This window comes from Notolepis coatsorum (assembly GCF_963971535.1).
Source record: "Notolepis coatsorum genome assembly, chromosome: 16".
NCBI lineage: Eukaryota > Metazoa > Chordata > Actinopteri > Aulopiformes > Paralepididae > Notolepis > Notolepis coatsorum.
Window position 1 is genome coordinate 7,629,164 of NC_140180.1, and position 19,852 is coordinate 7,649,015.

The 19,852-nt window shown below is 43.9% G+C and overlaps 1 protein-coding gene across 1 annotated transcript in view; it reads right to left on the reverse strand.

The window, feature by feature from the left end:
* LOC311242530 (hyaluronidase-4-like) overlaps positions 1 to 19,852 on the reverse strand; it is a gene marked incomplete at both ends in the record, with an annotated part of 50,184 nt that overhangs the window by 7,993 nt on the left and 22,339 nt on the right. Inside the window, one exon of the mRNA XM_084331488.1 lies at positions 336 to 1,451. Within this exon, the coding sequence (XP_084187614.1) occupies positions 336 to 1,451 (1,116 nt within the window). The remainder of the gene's footprint in view (positions 1 to 335; positions 1,452 to 19,852) is intronic.

Sequence of the window (19,852 nt, forward strand, 5' to 3'; positions counted from 1 at the left end):
GTCCCCCTGCTCCCCCCCCCCGTCTATGGCGGGCTGGACCTCTGGACTTGAACTGTGCTGCACTGTATCCATGTACCCCACCACTGCACTTTACTGTCTTACTTGTCTCACTGTTCTGTCCTGTTTTGCACTTATTTATTTATCATTATCATTATTATGTTGTTCCTATTTGTGAAAAAATCAATCATGCACTGAAATGTCATCACGTTCCATTTGTACCTGTACAATATGGGGAATAAAGAAATCTGAATCTGCCAGCAGTAATACAAATAGAAAATATATATTTCAGATGCATAGTCAAGAAGCCCGTGTTTCAGTTTCACATCAACTCTTACCTCTACGAGAAAGTCCTTATTTCCTTCGATATACTTCAGTCTCAAATGCGGGTAGATGGGAAGCTCGTACTCCTTGGAGCTCAGGTCGGAGACTCTCATGGCCTCCTGGAGCCGATGGTGGGAGATGAGGCGGTTTTGTTGTTTGTTCCTTTTGAGGAACATGGTGGGGAACAGCGCCGTGCTGCTATCCCACATCCACTGCATATCGTCGTTGGACTCCTTCGTGTTGTCGCTGCAGGAGCCTTTTGTGTCGACCACTACCGTTGTATTGTCCCCGTAATTGGAGTTGTAGCAGTCGGGGTAGGAGTAGTAACCCCACAGGGCGTTGGGGCGAAGTTTCACCCCGAACTGGATCGTCTTCTGCATGAACCGCCTGGCGCTACGCTCGAATCTCAGCCTCGCCAGCATCCTCGTCTTCTCCGCGTGCGTGACGTCTTTATCCACGACCGCGTCGTCGTCGGCCGTGCCAATGGAATGTTCGTCGTCCTCGTCAATGGCCTTCAACCAGAAGTCCAAGTCTATTTCCTTGCCCTTAAACTCCTCCTTGACCAGCGCCACCACATATTTCCTGTATACGTCCCGCACGCCAAAGTTGTGTTCCCACAGCGGGCGCCAGCCCTGATAGCTGATGGTGGCCAGGCCGAGGAAGTCCTGGCGGGGGATATAGTGACGGATGTGCCTGCTGGCATTGTAGAGGTGGTTCTTCAGTGACTGGAACTGGGACTGGAGCTGGGACTGGAACTGGGGCACGCCCCCAAATATGGCGTTTTTCCTCATATCCGCCAGAGATATATTCTTATTCTTAGTTTTTATTATAAACGGGAAATTGCCGAGCGTATCCTTGTTGAACAAGACGGCGGGCTGTGTGTCGTCTTCCCCCGGAGTGGCTTGGAGATGGAACACTTTGTTCAGGATGACCTTGACATTGTCCTGGTCCGCTTTATTGTTGCCGCAGCTCACTTTGACGTTCCAGATGGCGATGAAGGGCTTATGGTACACCTGCGGCAACTTGGCCGGCTTCTGGCTGTTGGTAAACTCGTTCTCAGTTTCATCTGGGATGGTGGTGTTGGCGGCGTGAAAGAGGAGGAGGAGGAGCCAGGAGCAGGTAAGGGCACCCTGGGGAGGAGACAGAGAAAGAAGTGAGCTGAGGGTGGTGACACAGACATTACAGGAGCAATGAGTCATTTGTCTCAGCCAAACAAACGGATCAAATATATCATTAGATATAGATATATCATCTTGCATGTATACAATTATTAAGCTATCGGGTATGTTTCTATTATCTGGTCCAGTTTTCTTCTTTTGTTTTGCCGTCTGGCCGTCCCTATGTGTCCATATGATACCCTGCAATGTTTACTACTGTAAAGTTTTTCATGTAACTATATACAGTAGAACACATTTCCATGAAAAACCTTTAGTAAACAATTTGCAGGGTCAACATTTTGGCAACTTTTTTCAGTTTAATTTATTTATTTCAAACCATGCAACCTATACAATACAAGACAACCACAAAACTAGGGGTGCACCGATATGAAAATGGGCCGCCGATACCGACTGTTCAACTAACACAATCGGCCGATACCGATACCGATATTTGTGGCAAAAAAAAATATATATATATATTTATATATATTTTTTTTTTGAAACTACTGTATATGTGCACAAGCGCCCTTTTGGCGGTGCGTGACATGAAAAGGCTAATGGCGGTGCTATGGTGTTATTTTACTAATAAATATAACTAATAGTCATCTGTTTCTGAGCCTATGCATGCAATTCTCATTTTGTTCTTTCGTGTGGTGAAGTATTTTATTTGTTGCAATTTGAGTAAAATGACTGGAGTTACCAACATTTTCATTAATAACTGCTGCTTATTGATATAGCTGGTTAATTGTTGTGTGCTTGCTAAGGCGAGGATAATGTTTACTTGGTTTCATATTAAAAAAAAAGTTTGGGAACCGCTGCTCTAAATGTTTTGATGAATTGAAAATGGAGGACCCTTATGTAAACAAGCTGAAAGTATTTTGCTGGTCTTCATCCTCCAGTCTTAGGTCGCTTTCACATATAGTTTTGGAGGACTCGGTGCGGTTCTGGGGGTGAAGTTGCAACATTGTTGCATTCTTCATTTGGTTCGCCTGCTTTCACACAGGTTTCTGTGAGGCGGACCGAGACCTTCTGAACAATGTCACGCGGTCGAAAAGGGCGCTTGTCTATTGGACAGTGGAAATGTGTGTGTGGCTGCGATCCTGTGTGTGCGCGCGCGCGCGTGTGTGTGTCTGTGTGTGTACTGCGGAGCCCAGATCAGCGGAGCCGAGTTTTGACATGGCATTGATCCATTGTTCTATTGAAGCACATTACCACCATCCTCTCGCTAAACAACTTGTAGACCACTGTGTTTTTATGAGTGCCCACAAGTAGCTGTTTTAATAATATAATAAGCCGCGCGCCTCGGTAATAATAATAAGCCGCGTTTTTTCTTCCTTCTTCCCAAGATGCACAGACATAGATATAGATAGATAGATAGATAGATAGATAGATAGATAGATAGATAGATAGATAGATAGATAGATAGATAGATAGATAGATAGATAGATAGATAGATAGATAGATAGATAGATAGATAGATAGATAGATAGATAGATAGAGAGAGAGAGAGAGAGAGATAGATAGAGAGATTAGATGCAGTGTGCTTGTTTTGCAGTGAGTGCTGCGAGCAGTGGTAATAATAATCACTTCCTATATTTGGTTCGCATTTGGTCCGCTGAAGCCGAACCGAGACCTACGTTTTCAGGCGGACCAGAGTTCGCCTGCTTGGTCCGTGGACCGAGTTCGACGCGCATTCACACAGACTATCGAATTCTGGTCCGAAAGTCCGGACCAAACAGCCCCTGTGTGAAAGCGACCTTAGCAGTTGTATTGAGCTGTACTGTATTGTACCCATTCTGCAATCTGTTAATAAAGTTCTATTTCGTTATGGCTTCGCTCAGCACCAGTTGCATAATATCTCGCTTCAGTGGATATGCACTGAATACATTTCAAAATGTACCTTTACATACCAACATCCGTCTGACCACACCCCCATCTGCTGCCTACATAAGCAGGGGTGGGGCCACACACTCATCTCCTTCTCAAATTTCATCCACAAGGAAGTGCCTGTATACACCACTTGACGTGGAGAAAATATTAGTCTGAGGAAAGGAAAACAGAAGAACAAGGAGATACGTTGACATTATATCTTTATTTTCTCTCACTATTTTCGAGAAAATACGGCGATATTGTCTTCATCACTGGAGTGTCTGGAAGATGATGATCATTCTAAACCTCCACCGGTTTTTTCGTATTAGGGGCTCGCGTCGCTGATATACTCCCCAATCTGCAGTCCTCCTTTGCTGCGGCTGGATGGGTTTGGCCCTCCGGCTATGCAGCTGGACTGTGGAAGTCTGTTGTGAGGGACTGGTTGGTTTTCGAGCCTGGGTGAGTAATGTTTGCTTGCGAGCGCCAGTTGTCTGTTAGTGCTATGGGGGCTAGCTGACCATTTTTACGAAAGCCGGCCCCAGATTAGGGTCCTCTGTTCGGCCTCTTAGGCGACGGCGGAGGATCTTGGTCTGAAGCCCATTATGGTCAACTAGTGGGCCGCGACCAGGACCTGGTGATCCCAGGATTTTCTGGACAAGCGGATGCTTCTCTGTCCCGTGCAGGCCCCATCTTTCACATAAAAGTGAAAGTACACCCTAACGAGGAAATGTGGGCATGGATGTTCGTTATCGGAAGATCCATGTTCAAGTCGGCTGCAGCCCAGATGGGACTTGTGCCGGCCCCGCCGTATGTCTGGTAAAATCACCGTTGTAAACTGTGTTGACATCTCTTTTTCTCTTCTCTCTTAAAGGATGAGGAGGGTTTCAGACGGCGGCCTGTCTGAAGTGTGGCTTGTTATGTCGTTGTGTACAGTTCAGGTGATAGCTGCTTAGCTTGCGTGCTAGTTGTGGCCTACCTGTTAGCCAGTCAGCTGTTAGCTGCGGCGCTAGCCCGTTGTGTCACTAGGCTAGGAAATGTTAGCTTGTTGCTATCAGTCGAGAGCGGCTGTTAGCTTGATGCTACACTGTTGAACATTGCTATGACTATAACATGCCTTAAACACTCTGACTACGACGTCATCTTTGACAGAGGATGTTAGTCGAACCTACACCGGGAGCCCTGCCAGCGAGGACTGCGTCAACATGGAGAAACGTAGAGGCTGGGTGGCGCAGCAACGCTACCCTCGTCGCCGACACAGGAGATGTCGGGGGCGACAGTGGCTCAGGAGGTAGAGCAGTCGTCTGGCAATCCGGAGGTTCCCGGTTCGATTCCCGCTCCTCCTGGGCAGCGTGTCGTTGTGTCCTTGAGCAAGACACTTAACCCCTAATTGCTCCCGATGAGCAGGTTGGCACCTTGCATGGTTGCTTCCGCCGTCGGTGTGTGAATGGGTAATATGTAAGTAACTAATTGTAAAGCGCTTTGGATAAAAGCGCTATATAAAAAAGCAGCCATTTACCATTTACCATGCTGTGTTCAACTTCGGTGTCCCGTTAGCCAGATTGCAGTTCTCTTGGCCTGCGCTCAGGGTAGCAAGGTCCCGACCGGACTTTAAACACTTCTTCTTTCCTTCTCTTCTAAATGTTTTGTAATAACAATGTTTTCTATAACGTGTGTTGCTGCAATACATTGAGGATACGACGCGTGTTGTGTGTGAATTGTCTTGTCACTGGTATAGCTTCTCTCTCCATAGAAATCGGGTTGTTGTTTACATGTGTAAAAATTATCTGGTTAGTTGTGATGAGAACATGTGTGTTCATGTAACGTGAACTCACAACTAAGGGGGTTAATTAACCTATAAAGCTATGCTTAGTGACATATGATTGAGGAATGAATTATTTTCTCAGCCTGTAATGACAATGAACAGTGTGTTCACATATTAACAGGGTTACCTGTTCAACTTGGTCGTATCAAGGGTAAGGAAGGAGGGGTGATCCCCCCGGTTTCCCTGGGGCTTCCCCACCCTCCTCTCAGACATGTTGTTTACAATATATTGTGTCACTGTGTTTGTGGGGATACGATGTAACCCTCAGCTTAATTGCTGGGGTTGTGCTTTCCGCTTGAGAAACTATATTTTCCTAAAGAAAAGATTGTTTGGTCACTTATCATGTGTGCTTAGCAAGGCCTGTGGCCAATACATAATCAAGGATTCTGTATTCTCTCGTTATGAAAAACGGCGTTCCTCTGTAGCAGGAGTGTACTTGCCATTTTTTGTTGTGATGAAGGGTTGTGTGTGTCTTGTGATCTACAACTGGGTTAGGTTTGGCCACAGAAGCACATGTGTAAGTCTGGTACCGGGGCTCTTAAAGGGGGCCCTCTCTATTCTGTGTTTTTTCCTTAGTAAAAATCAGATAGCAGGTTAGCACATGAGCTATGTGAAGCTGTTAGATACTTCATGTAGCAGACTATGACTGTGTCATGCTCTATTTGTCATTACATCGTATCATGGGTGTGGGGTCGTAAAGGGGTGAACTGGTAATCCTTTCCTCCCCTTTTCTGATTGGTCAGGGGTTAAAACCTCCTGTCCTTCAAGGTTCCTATCACGTTGCTGTTCGGCACGTGACAGGGTAAGAGGGGGGGGGGGGGGGTAGTTTCCTGGTCCTGATGCTGAACGCTGATGTCACATCAGGTGGAGGGCAGCGAGGGGCTCTGAGAGTCACAGGCAGGTAGTGGCAGGAACCAGAGCCTTGCTACTACTAGCCGAGGAGTGATGAATGAAAATGTATCTGTTTCACCTAACACTATTGCTCCGTGATCATAGCCATTCATCTCTAAAGCTAACCACTATTTGTAACAGCCACAACCACGAACACATTTTTTTATAAAAAATTCTAATGTTGATTTAGAATTCGAATGCCAACGTAACGAACGTTCAAACGTTTGGGCTCATCCCTAGTGGACACTCACCTTTCCACGGCTAAGCGGTAGGCAAGGCATCTTGTTTGAGAAATGCAGGTTTCAATCTATGGCCCCGTCCACACGAACGCTGGGTTTAATGTAACCGTGATTGTATGTGCGCAGTTGCACTGTTCGGCCACACACAACCGGGGATTTGCTACACTGCAACCGCGGTCTTTTGAAACCGGTGGCCAGGGTGGAGTTGTGCGGTTTTGCAGTTGCGTGTGGGCATAGCAACCGAGGTTATTCCCAGTGTTTACAGCAGAGCTGTCGCAATTATTCCCCATGTTCACGGCAGACCGCGGGGTAGAGAGATTATAGCAGAGCCAACTACACCAGTGTTTACAGCAGAGCTGTCCCAAGTAGCGTTATATGAAAATGATTGTAACAAACTTTTGTTCAAAACGTATCGTCTGTGTTGAAGAGTGTTGTGATCGACTGATGTCTGTTGACGCTCAGAGTAAACATGTAGCTGCAGCTAAACTAAACTCATGTGTTGTCAAGTTATTGTTATAACTTATAAGGAACCCAGTCCAGACTGCATCCCCTTAACAATTGTTTGTATTGAGCCGTATTGTATTGTACCCATTCTGCAATCTGTTAAATAACGTTTACATCCATTTCATATCGGTAACGTTACTTCTTCTTCTTCAGTTAATTAATGGCAGATCGCGACCCAACAGGAAGTTTAGTGAGCGTTCAGTCTTTTCTGATTGGTTGAAATGGCCTTCATGTCTGAACAACATCGCCGCCTACTGCTTTGGCATTGTATTACATTGTACTAAATGTATCGGTTGCTGGGTTCCAGCTCTGCCCGTGAGTACGCAGTTATACACGGTTGTCCACCTGTGTTCACCGTGTGGACGGAGTTTTATTTTTTCAAACGTCATATTAAATCCAAACTCTCGTGTGGACAGGGCCTCTGTTGTTTAACAGTTCAGTCCTGTTCCAAAATGTGCAATGATATCTTCTGAGAGAGTTGTTGGATACACAAATGTTCTAGAATGTTCTATTATGACATCATACTGTGACATCACTACATGACATCATACTGTGACATCACAACATGACATCATACTGTGGCATCACAAATGTTCTAGAATGTACTATTATGACATCATACTGGACATCACAACGGAACATGTTTGAGTTCCATTTGAATAATATAAATAATATGGTAAGGCTGTCCCCGAAGCCTGTTTTTGGGAATCAAAATTTTGACAGGGTTTTTCGAACGGTTCGTATCTAATAAAAAAAATAATAAAATTCTAAATGTATTTTCTTAACCGTTTCCCGGCCAACCACGGAGATGTCCGTGTTTCGGATACACCGCTAGAGGGCCATCCACGGACATGTCTGTGGCAAGGTTGTTTTGGCTTTTATTCCATTTTAATATCCTACTCGATGTCACCGAGCAGCACTGCAGAAGTACCCTACTCTTTGAATTCAATAAAGTGCATTACCGGCCAGATCCTCTTAGAGGCGCTATCTTGATAATGCAGTGTTCCCTGTGGCAGAAGTTGTCTTGTTTTCTCTGGATCTTCAATGTAGTTTCTGAAGCTATGCCTATAGCATGTAGCACGGAATACGTTTTGGGACGCAGATTTCAGTTAGAGCCATATGAAATCCGCGTTCACGGACGGAATCACGGAATTTACCAATAAAAATGGAATCAACTGCAAAACGTGGAATATTGCAGAATTTGGCCTAATCTGGACTGAAATTCCGTTTTTGGGTGGAACGTTTGTTGCAAAGCAAACATGACCGGGGAGGCGGGGACGCTGCGTGTTACACACAACACAGCGGTGACCAAGCGTTTCGCTGCTTCTGTGTTAACGCCGCCAAGAAGCTACGAAATTCCGCAATAAGCCCTAAATTCAGAGCAGAGCAGTATCCTAATGACTTTTATGCTTCAGTCGATAAGGTGTTTTGCTAATTCTGTCATCATACCGTGGGGACTGGACCCGCAAAAACACGTGCGAAGATCACTTCAAAAACCATGTCAGGAACAAGGACTGCGCTTCCCAAAACACACCAACTCTCTAACGATGATCTCTGGTGATCACAATAAATACAGCTAGAGGGCGAGGCTAATCACTGACACTATTGTGATTTAAATAGCTATGTAACGTTATGGAAATTATAGCTTCTTGCTAAATCTGGTGCACCCATCTATTTGCAAATGATTGTCAGTAGCACACTGTCCTTTATAAATGAAATAAACTAAAGGTGCATAAAATTATGCATTACTATATTCCATCACAATAGAATAGATATAGCTAGGCTACTGACATTGTGATAAAAGTAGCTAGCTGTATCTTGTTTACACTTGAAATTTTTATTTTGTCACAATATTATTTGAAGCATATTGTGCAAAATGTAACTGTATTTCTGAGTTGCAGCACTTAAAAACATTAAATGGACTGTTATATCTTATTAAATTGTGGACATTTATTCATTCCCAATTATTAGACACTATTTCTGATGGTAAAATGGGCGCAAAAGGCAAAATACAGAATTCTGAAATATTAAAATGGCAAAAAATGAATTTGGGAAAAAATAAAATTGAATTTGGAAAATAATAAAATGGATTTCATATGGCTCAAATTTTAGTGTGCAGTAAAGGAATATTATGATCAGCCAATGGACATATCGATCGATGGCAATCGATAACTGGGAAATCATTTTGGGGATCCAACCGGCCCACAAAGATCTTTTTCACGTAAATTACATGCTGATCAGGCCTTGTTATGATAGCCATCCACCCGATCAGCGAATGTGACTACTGAGGCTAACGCGGTTATTGGTAATCAATAATCAGAAACGATGTCCCCCGCCCCCCCTTCATGCATGCATGGTGGACCATCAATACCGACTATATGAATTTTGCGTTTTAGCTTTAGCTCCTGTAGTGCCGAAACGCTGTTCGATTTAGGCTACGTTTAGACGAGCGTTTTGGGATGGAAGTCTGAACAGAAACCGCAAAAGTCGTCTTGCGGTTTCACTTTTAATTTTGCGTTTAGACGAGCGTTTTGGGGTGGAATTCTCCGTGCAGACGAGGCTGTAACGACGGAGCCCCGCTGTCACACGATTGGCGCATATGTCACATGACGTGCTGTGAAGACCCGCCCTACTCTGCCTCTGATTCACAGACTGTGGATGGGGAATGTGATTGGACCAAAGCAGAGTCACTCACAGACAGTGGGTCCACTCACGCCGCGGGACAGATTCTTGCGTATTTAACCCTTTCACTGCCACACGACAGCCGGTTGTGTGATAGTAAAGGGTTAAACTTCTGTCGTGTGGCAGTGAAAGGGTTAAAAGTACTGCCAATGTAGCCTTCAGGTGATCGCCATGGATAGAATCAGACATGCTTTGTTTACGCTTCTAGGCTACTGGCGGCGCTGGCGCATGCCTGTGATGTAAGCAGTACGCGCGACCAGAGCCGTGACAACCCTTTCGTCATCGTTTTATGCGGTTTGACAGTTTAGATGAGAGCGCAAAGGTTTAGCGTTTTTCTAGGAATTCCACCCTGGAAGGTAGTCTCACTTTTTTGCGGTTTCACCCCGTAAAAACGCTGTTTCCGTATAAACGAAAGGCACATCCGAAAAAATATTTTGGCGGATTCACCGGCTAGCGTTTCCGTCTAAACGGGGCCTAAGTTATTCGCTTAGCGGCCTGTATCTCGCCTACCAGGAAATATACTAGTCCAAATCCCATATAACGCTTATATTCACGAGGCTATAAAATGAGAACGTATTGATGAAAAAATTATTTCTTTAAGCCATTTTGAAGGGGCGGTTTATGGTCTCAATTGACAATGAGAATGGACAGATAGCAATAATATAAAGTATAGATTTAGCTCTACAAACAGCCCCACGAACTATGCAAGTCTATTTTGAAATGCTGGCCATCTAGAGTGATATTAGACGGCCCCAAATGGCCCTGAATGTGTTAATAAATTTTTTTTATCCTCAAACTAAATCCTCAATTTGAATAAAGTGACTAATCTGATTAAATTAGTATTTTTTTCTTTTATTAAATCAACTTTCCAGCCCCAGACCCTGCCCAGGGAGAAGCCCCAGCCCAACTAAATCAATTAAATCAACTTTCTAATGAATATGACTCATCAGTTTCTTTTAATACTATAATATTAGTGTAGCCTAATCTTTATCTGCAACTGTGAAGAAAACCCCCATTGGTTTAAACAGAATGAATAGAAAAAAATATTTAAAAAAGAAAAGAAGTAAAAAGATTTTTATAAAAAATTCTAATGTTGATTTAGAATTCGAATGCCAACGTAACGAACATTAAAACGTTTGGGCTCATCCCTAGTGGACACTCACCTTTCCACGGCTAAGCGGTAGGCAAGGCATCTTGTTTGAGAAATGCAGGTTTCAATCTATGTTGTTTAACAGTTCAGTCCTGTTCCAAATTGCGCAATGATATCTTCTGAGAGAGTTGTTGGATACACAAATGTTCTAGAATGTTCTATTATGACATCATACTGTGACATCACAACATGACATCATACTGTGACATCACAAATGTTCTAGAATGTACTATTATGACATCATACTGGACATCACAACGGAACATGTTTGAGTTCCATTTGAATAATATAAATAATATGGTAAGGCTGTCCCCGAAGCCTGTTTTTGGGATTCAAACTTTGTCAGGGTTTTTCGAACGGTTTGTATCTAAGAAAAAAAAAAAAAAAAAAAAATCTAAATGTATTTTTTTAACCGTTTCCCGGCCAACCACGGAGATGTCCGTGTTTCGGATACACCGCTAGAGGGCCATCCACGGACATGTCTGTGGCAAGGTTGTTTTGGCTTTTATTCCATTTTAATATCCCACTCGATGTCACCGAGCAGCACTGCAGAAGTAGCCTACTCTTTGAATTCAATAAAGTGCATTACCGGCCAGATCCTCTTAGGGGCGCTATCTTGATAATGCAGTATTCCCTGTGGCAGAAGTTGTCTTGTTTTCTCTGGATCTTCAATGTAGTTTCTGAAGCTATGCCTATAGCACGGAATACGTTTTGGGACGCAGATTTCAGTTAGAGCCATATGAAATCCGCGTTCACGGAATCACGGACGGAATCACGGAATTTACCAATACAAATGTAATCAACTGCAAAATGTGGAATATTGCAGAATTTGGCCTAATCTGGACTGAAATTCCGTTTTTGGGTGGAACGTTTGTTGCAAAGCAAACATGACCGGGGAGGCGGGGACGCTGCGTGTTACACACAACACAGCGGTGACCAAGCGTTTCGCTGCTTCTGTGTTAACGCCGTCAAGAAGCTACGAAATTCCGCAATAAGCCCTAAATTCAGAGCAGAGCAGTATCCTAATGACTTTTATGCTTCAGTCGATAAGGTGTTTTGCAAATTCTGTCATCATACCGTGGGAACTGGACCTGCAAAAACACATGCGAAGATCACTTCAAAAACCATGTCAGGAACAAGGACTGTGCTTCCCAAAACACACCAACTCTCTAACGATGATATCTGGTGATCACAATAAATACAGCTAGAGGGCGAGGCTAATCACTGACACTATTGTGATTTAAATAGCTATGTAACGTTATGGAAATTATAGCTTCTTGCTAAATCTGGTGCACCCATCTATTTGCAAATGATTGTCAGTAGGCCTACACACTGTCCTTTATAAATGAAATAAACTAAAGGTGCATAAAATTATGCATTACTATATTCCATCACAATAGAATAGATATAGCTAGGCTACTGACATTGTTATAAAAGTAGCTAGCTGTATCTTGTTTACACTTGAAATGTGTATTTTTATTTTGTCACAATATTATTTGAAGCATATTGTGTCAAATGTAACTGTATTTCTGAGTTGCAGCACTTAAAAACATTAAATGGACTGTTATATCTTATTAAATTGTGGACATTTATTCATTCCCACTTATTAGACACTATTTCTGATGGTAAAATGGGCGTAAAAGGCAAAATACAGAATTCTGAAATATTAAAATGGAAAAAACTGAATTTGGGAAAGAATTTAATGGAATTTGGAAAATAATAAAATGGATTTCATATGGCTCTAATTTCAGTGTGCAGTAAAGGAATATTATGATCAGCCAATGGACAAATCGATCAATGGAAATCATTTTGGGGATCCAACCGGCCCACGGTAAGATCTTTTTCACGTAAATTACATGCTGATCAGGCCTTGATAGCCATCCACCCGATCAGCGAATGTGACTATTGAGGCTGACGCGGTTGTTGGTTTTGATTTGATATTTTTTATTTTCGTGTCTTATGTATGCCCAGCCCATATGGGCTTACAAGACACATAACAATAAGTATATAATAATATACTTTACCAATTACTTAACAAATGACATAGACCAAGATGGCCATAAAAGAATACAAGAAAATACACTAAAACGTAATATAACACAAGCTGTACTCAATGTAAATAAACAGAAAAACAAGGTGAATTCAAATACAATTATATAGGATACAGTGTTGGTAATCAATATTCAGAAACAATGTCCCCCGCCCCCCCCGTCATGCATGCATGGTGGACCATCAATACCGACAATATGCATTTTGCGTTTTAGCTTTAGCTTCTGTAGTGCCGAAACACTGTTCGATTTAATGTTATTAGCTTAGCGGCCTGTATCTCGCCTTCCAGGAAATATACTAGTCCAAATCCCATATAACACTTATATTCACGAGGCTATAAAATGAGAACGTATTGATGAAAAAATTATTTCTTTAAGCCATTTTGAAGGGACGGTTTATGGTCTCAATTGACAATGAGACTGGACAGATAGCAATACTATAAAGTATAGATTTAGCTCTACAAACAGCCCCACAAACTATGCAAGTCTATTTTGAAATGCTGGCTGTCTAGTGATATTAGACGGCCCCAAATGGCCCTGAATGTGTTAATATTTTTTTTTTTATCCTCAAACTAAATCCTCAATTTGAATAAAGTGACTAATCTGATTAAATTAGTATTTTTTTCTTTTATTAAATCAACTTTCCAGCCCCAGACCCTGCCCAGGGAGAAGCCCCAGCCCATCTAAATCAATTAAATCAACTTTCTAATGAATATAACTAATCAGTTTCTTTTAATACTATAATATTAGTGTAGCCTAATCTTTATCTGCAACTGTGAAGAAAAACCCCATTGGTTTAACAGAATGAATAGGGAAAAAAAATGTAAAAAAGAAGAAAAGAAAATTAATAAAAAATTCGAATGTTGATTTAGAATTCGAATGCCAACGTAACGAACGTTCGAACGTTTGGGCTCATCCCTAGTGGACACTCACCTTTCCACGGCTAAACGGTAGGCAAGGCATCTTGTTTGAGAAATGCAGGTTTCAATCTATGTTGTTTAACAGTTAAGTCCTGTTCGAAAATGCGCAATGATATCTTCTGAGAGAATTGTTGGATACACAAATGTTCTAGAATGTTCTATTATGACATTATACTGTGACATCACAACATGACATCATACTCTACAGAAATGGGGGCTCGAGGTCATGTGTTTGAACACCCAGACTCGGGGCATCATAGCAGTATGGGGGAGGGGGGAGGGCAGGTATAGGTATGGGCAGGTTAATAGTACTAGAAAGACATAAAAAAAACAGGAAATACAATTTGATCTGAATATAAAAAGATGAGGGGAAAAAACGTGTAAATGATATAATTCTGAATATAAAAAAGAGAAAAATAAATGGTGTAAACAAAGGTGCAGATGAGGGACCATGGTCAGGAGTTCATCAGGTACTCCACGTCTCGCAAACATAGACTTCAGAGCTGTGCTGTGTTTGCTTCTAGTACCACTTAACTCTGAAACCTCTTGATATTTAGAGCAGGGGTTTCCAAACTTTTCAGGCCGCGACCCCCAAATAACTGTGTCAGAGAGCTGCGACCCCCACTATTATAGGAGGTAAAAAAAATTATAATAAGAAAAAAAATATATATATTTTTTTTTTAATAAATGGAAATGTATGGTTGAAACATCCAAACGTTCAAACGCACACACACTAATAAGCATTGGAGGCTTTTAACCAGGGCCGGACTGGGGAAATCATTCAGGCCAGGAAATATAGTGCAAAATATAGCCCCAGTCAGGCCACTTTTTAAGCCCCCCACCAGGATTTTTTTTGTTACAAAGACTTAATTTCCTGCATTCTGTTGCAGGAATTCTTTTATTTGTACCCTTTAAATGCCAGTGTTTGTGATGGCATCACAAATTATTGTTAAAAAACAGGCTAGCATATGTATGATTAGCAACAACACAGATTTTTATGGATTTTCAGTTTTTTTGTAATTGATAAAATATACAATCTTATTCAACTTCAGCCCTGATCATAACACCACATATTAATTTTATAATTCTAACCATTTAAATGCCAGTGTGTGTGATGGCATAGATTTGCAATATATCAAATGCAAAGTAGATTTTTCTGGGGGGGATTATTACAGGCTAGCATGTGTCAATGATTAGCAGTTTTTTGTAAGGGTCCCGCCTCCACCAATCACATGCGGCTCCCTTGTGTGTGTGTGAGAGCAAGACAGAGAGAGAGAGATAGTTCTCCAACTTGTGTGAGTTGCAGTGATCTCTTGGTTGTTTTCCACCTAGGTTATCTAACTATTGCGCTGGTGCAACTAGAAACACTGGCCTGGCTTGCTTCTAAGTTCAGTGGCCTGACTGCACGGTGGTGTAGTGGTTAACACTGTCGCCTCACAGCAAGAAGGTCCAGGGTTCGATTCCCGCTTGGGGACCAGGTTTCTATGATGCCAGGTACCCAGGTGGGGTATCCCCAGGCCTTTCTGTGTGGAGTTTGCATGTTCTCCCCGTGCTCGCAAGGGTTTCCCCTCCGATAAGATAAACCCAATGGAAAAACATGCACAACAACAGATCGCTAACGCTGTGGCGTCCTTGACGAAGACGGACAGGAGCACTTGGATTGGTCCCCTGGCGCGGCTCACGTTGACGCCTGTCTGCTCCCGGCTGCCCTTGGGGGGGAAGGACGACGGGATGGGTTAATCGCAGAGACGAATCGCATCAGCGATCCTATAGACAATGTATGCGTGTGTTCCGGTGTGTGTGTGTGTTGAGGATAATTGCCAATGCCAATTAAAGACCTCTGAGCAGGTCCTGCATTATTATTATTTAAAAAAAAAAATCTGGCGACCCCCCCGCGGCGGCTCGCGACCCAACTGGGGGTCGCGACCCCGACTTTGGGAACCCCTGATTTAGAGCACACACACAAGATATTCTGCATTCATGTAATGGAATAGATCTCTCCCACTCCTGACGCCATGTTAGGTACCAAAGAAAGAGACTGAAAGTTTACTTGTGTAACCTCTCTCTCTATATATATTGTATGTATATATATATATATATATATATATATATATATATATATATATATACTGGCATATGCAATGTTACAGCACCACCTATTGGTAACTCTGGTACTACAACATAATACATGATGGAGCAGATCCTTATTGTTTTGCTACTGTGGTTTGAGTTGAGTTAACCTTTTAACTCTGCTGCCCGCATGCTCACCTCCACCCGTCGCTCTGATCACATCACCCCTGTCCTCCACGACCTCCACTGGCTTCCAATCAAATACAGGATACATTTACATTTTACATTTAGTCATTTAGCTGACGCTTTTATCCAAAGCGACTTACAAGTTCTGTACGACAAGCCATCAGGAAGGGCACAACTCTATCAGCTGAGCAACAATGTTCATCAAAGTGTTGAGTGCTACAGTGTAGGTTAGTTTATTAGGACAAGTGCATGACAGTACGGTTAGTTAGGGTTAGATTTTTTTTTTTTTTTTTTTTTTTTTTTAATTCAGATAATGGTTGAAGAAGTGCGTCTTTAGTCGACGGCGAAAGATTGGACGTGATTCGGCTGTCCTAACTGGGGTGGGTAGTTCATTCCACCATTGTGGGGCAAGGACTGAGAATAGGCGACTTCTCTTTGATGACCCTCCCGGAGCTTGGATAGGAGTAGGTCTGAGGCGGCCAGAAGATGCAGAGCGTAGGGGTCTTGAGGGTGTGTAGTTAGAGACCATTGACCGGAGGTAGGCGGGAGCGGTTCCCTTTGCCGCACGGTATGCTAGGTCGAGGGCCTTGAAGCGGATTCGTGCAGCAATGGGGAGCCAGTGCAGGTCCCTAAGAAGTGGGGTGACATGGGCCGACTTCGGTAGGTTTGAGATCAGGCGGGCCGCTGCGTTCTGAATGAGTTGAAGAGGCTTAGTGGCAGTGGCCGGGAGGCCAGCGAGCAGTGCATTGCAGTAGTCGAGGCGGGAGATGACTGTTGATTGGACGAGGAGTTGGGTGGCTTCTTTTGTCAGGAAGGGGCGTATCCTTCTGACGTTGCTCAGGAGGAATCGGCAGGTTCTGGTCGTCGCTGCGATGTGAGCAGAGAAGTTCAACTGGTCGTCGAGGACAACACCAAGGTTCTTGGCGGTCGGGGACGCAGTCACAGCTGCATTCTCGACTGTGATTGAAAGGTCGGTTAGGGGGGAGGATTTGGCCGGCAGGTGGAGCAATTCTGTTTTGCTTAGGTTCAGTTTGAGGTGGTTGGACGTCATCCAGGCTGAGATGTCGGACAGACAGGCCGAGATCCGCACAGAGACGTGGATATCTGAGGGAGGGAAGGAGAGGAAGAGTTGAGTATCGTCGGCATAACAATGGTAGGAGAAGCCATGAGACGTGATAATGTTACCCAGTGATTTAGTGTAGAGGGAGAAGAGAAGGGGTCCTAAAACCGAGCCCTGGGGGACACCCGTCCGCAGGGGGCGGGTGGCCGACAGGGTCCCTCTCCATGACACTTGGTAGGAGCGGTCATTGAGGTATGATGACAGCCATGTCAGCGCAGAGCCAGCCACTCCCATTCCTGCGAGGGCCGCAAGGAGGATCTGGTGGTTGACTGTGTCGAAGGCTGCAGATAGATCTAGGAGAATCAGGACAGAGGAGAGGCCTTTCGCTTTTGCTAAGTGAAGTGCCTCTGTGACCGCAATGAGGGCTGTCTCTGTGGAGTGACCAGTCCTGAAGCCTGACTGATTAGGGTCTAGGAGGTCATTCTGTAAGAGATAAGTAGTAAGTTGGTTGGATACAGCACGTTCAAGTGTTTTAGAAAGGAAGGAGAGAAGAGAGACAGGACGGTAGTTGCCTATGACAGTAGGGTTCAGGGTTGGTTTTTTTATGAGCGGCGTGACTCTGGCTTGTTTTAGGGAGGTGGGGACCACCCCCGAGTTGAGTGAGGAGTTGATGGTTGCAGTTAGGAATGGGAGGATGTCTGGTGCTATGGTCTGGAGGAGTGGGGAGGGTAGCTGGTCCAGCTGGCAAGTAGTCGGACGGTTTGACGTTACCAGTGTCAGGGTCTCTGCTTCTGTAATGGGAGAGAAAGATGACAGAGTGAAGGATGAGGTTCTCGATTCAGCATTTGGAATGGGTGGGGGTTGGGAGAAGGAGCTGCGGATGTTCTCCACTTTTTCCTCAAAGAAGATCGCAAAGTCTTCGGCAGAGAAAGATGAGGGAGGGGGGGGTGGGGGGGGAGTGAGGAGGGAGGACATGGTAGCATGCAGTTTGCGAAGATTCTTGGCAGAGGCCTCGATCCTATGGTGGAAGAAAGAAGCTTTGGCATTTTAAAATACATTTTAAAATACTACTCATCACATTCAAAGCCCTCAACAACCTTGCCCCTCCCTACCTGTCCGACCTCCTCCACCGTCACACGCCCACCCGTCGCCTTAGGTCTGCAGATGCCAACCTCCTAACACCTCCCACGACCAGGCTCCGGACCTGGGGCGACAGGGCCTTTGCTGCTGCTGCCCCCTCCCTCTGGAATGCCCTCCCCAGCCATATCCGTGATGCAAACACCCTGACATCTTTTAAATCAGCCCTCAAAACTCACCTTTTCAATCTTGCTTTTGACCTCTAATTCTGTCTGTGTTATTTTATTTCTGTCATGTATTATTTTTGTTCTGTTTTTTGTTTTGCCATAGTTTGTCTCTCCTGCCCATGTAAAGCGTCTTTGAGCACCTGGAAAAGCGCTATATAAAATAGATGTATTATTATTATTATTATTAACATTGTGTTCTACAAATGACACACACACACACACACGAACATACACACACACACATAGATGAACACACACACTGTCTACACTGGCTTTTTGTTATTATGTGGAGCAGTTCTTTTGTTTTTGTTGCCAAATTGGTTTTGGAGCAGTGAGAGCACAAAGCACAGCTTATTGTTTAATAAACAATATGACTGAAATGTCTCTTGTTATTTATTATTTCTGAATTGAATTGAATTGAATTGGGTCTGGGTTGTTTTTCTGCTACCTGTCCCTGAGTTCTGCCCGTCTGAAGCTACCGGGTTCAGCTGGGAACACAGACAGAACATCGACCACTGAGCTCAGTGAGTTGGCTAATGGCTATTGATAGACTACTGGCAAGTATTTGAAACCGCTTTTATGTAAAAAAATAAAAAATAAAATCCAAACTATCCCTTTAACATCAAGTGTCTGAGGGCAGGCTGTCTGAAAGCTGCACAGAGGAGGTTGTATGAAAATCCAGTGGCATCCCTTAACCCTAATGTTCTATCTTAATGTTAAAATGACCCATCATCATAGTATTGCTGTGTTAGTATCAGGGTGGGTGTCTTGGTCTATGTTTGTATCCGGGTGGGTGTCTTGGTCTAGTGGTGAGAGCTGTGTTAGTATCAGGGTGGGTGTCTTGATCTAGTGGTGAGAGCTGTGTTAGTATCAGGGTGGGTGTCTTGATCTAGTGGTGAGAGCTGTGTTAGTATCAGGGTGGGTGTCTTGATCTAGTGGTGAGAGCTGTGTTAGTATCAGGGTGGGTGTCTTGATCTAGTGGTGAGAGCTGTGTTAGTATCAGGGTGGGTGTCTTGATCTAGTGGTGAGAGCTGTGTTAGTATCAGGGTGGGTGTCTTGATCTAGTGGTGAGAGCTGTGTTAGTATCAGGGTGGGTGTCTTGATCTAGTGGTGAGAGCTGTGTTAGTATCAGGGTGGGTGGGTGTCTTAGTCTAGTGGTGAGAGCTGTGTTTGTATCAGGGTGGCTGTCTTAGTCTAGTAGTGAGAGCTGTGTTTGTATCAGGGTGGGTGTCTTAGTCTAGTGGTGAGAGCTGTGTTGGTATCAGGGTGGGTGTCTTGATCTAGTGATGAGAGCTGTGTTTGTATCAGGGTGGGTGTCTTGGTCTAGTGGTGAGAGCTGTGTTAGTATCAGGGTGGGTGTCTTGATCTAGTGGTGAGAGCTGTGTTAGTATCAGGGTGAGTGGGTGTCTGAGTCTAGTGGTGAGAGCTGTGTTGGTATCAGGGTGGGTGTCTTAGTCTAGTGGTGAAAGCTGTGTTTGTATCAGGGTGAGTGGGTGTCTGAGTCTAGTGGTGAGAGCTGTGTTGGTATCAGGGTGGGTGTCTTAGTCTAGTGGTGAGAGCTGTTTGTATCAGGGTGGGTGTCTTGGTCTAGTGGTGAGAGCTGTGTTAGTATCAGGGTGGGTGTCTTGA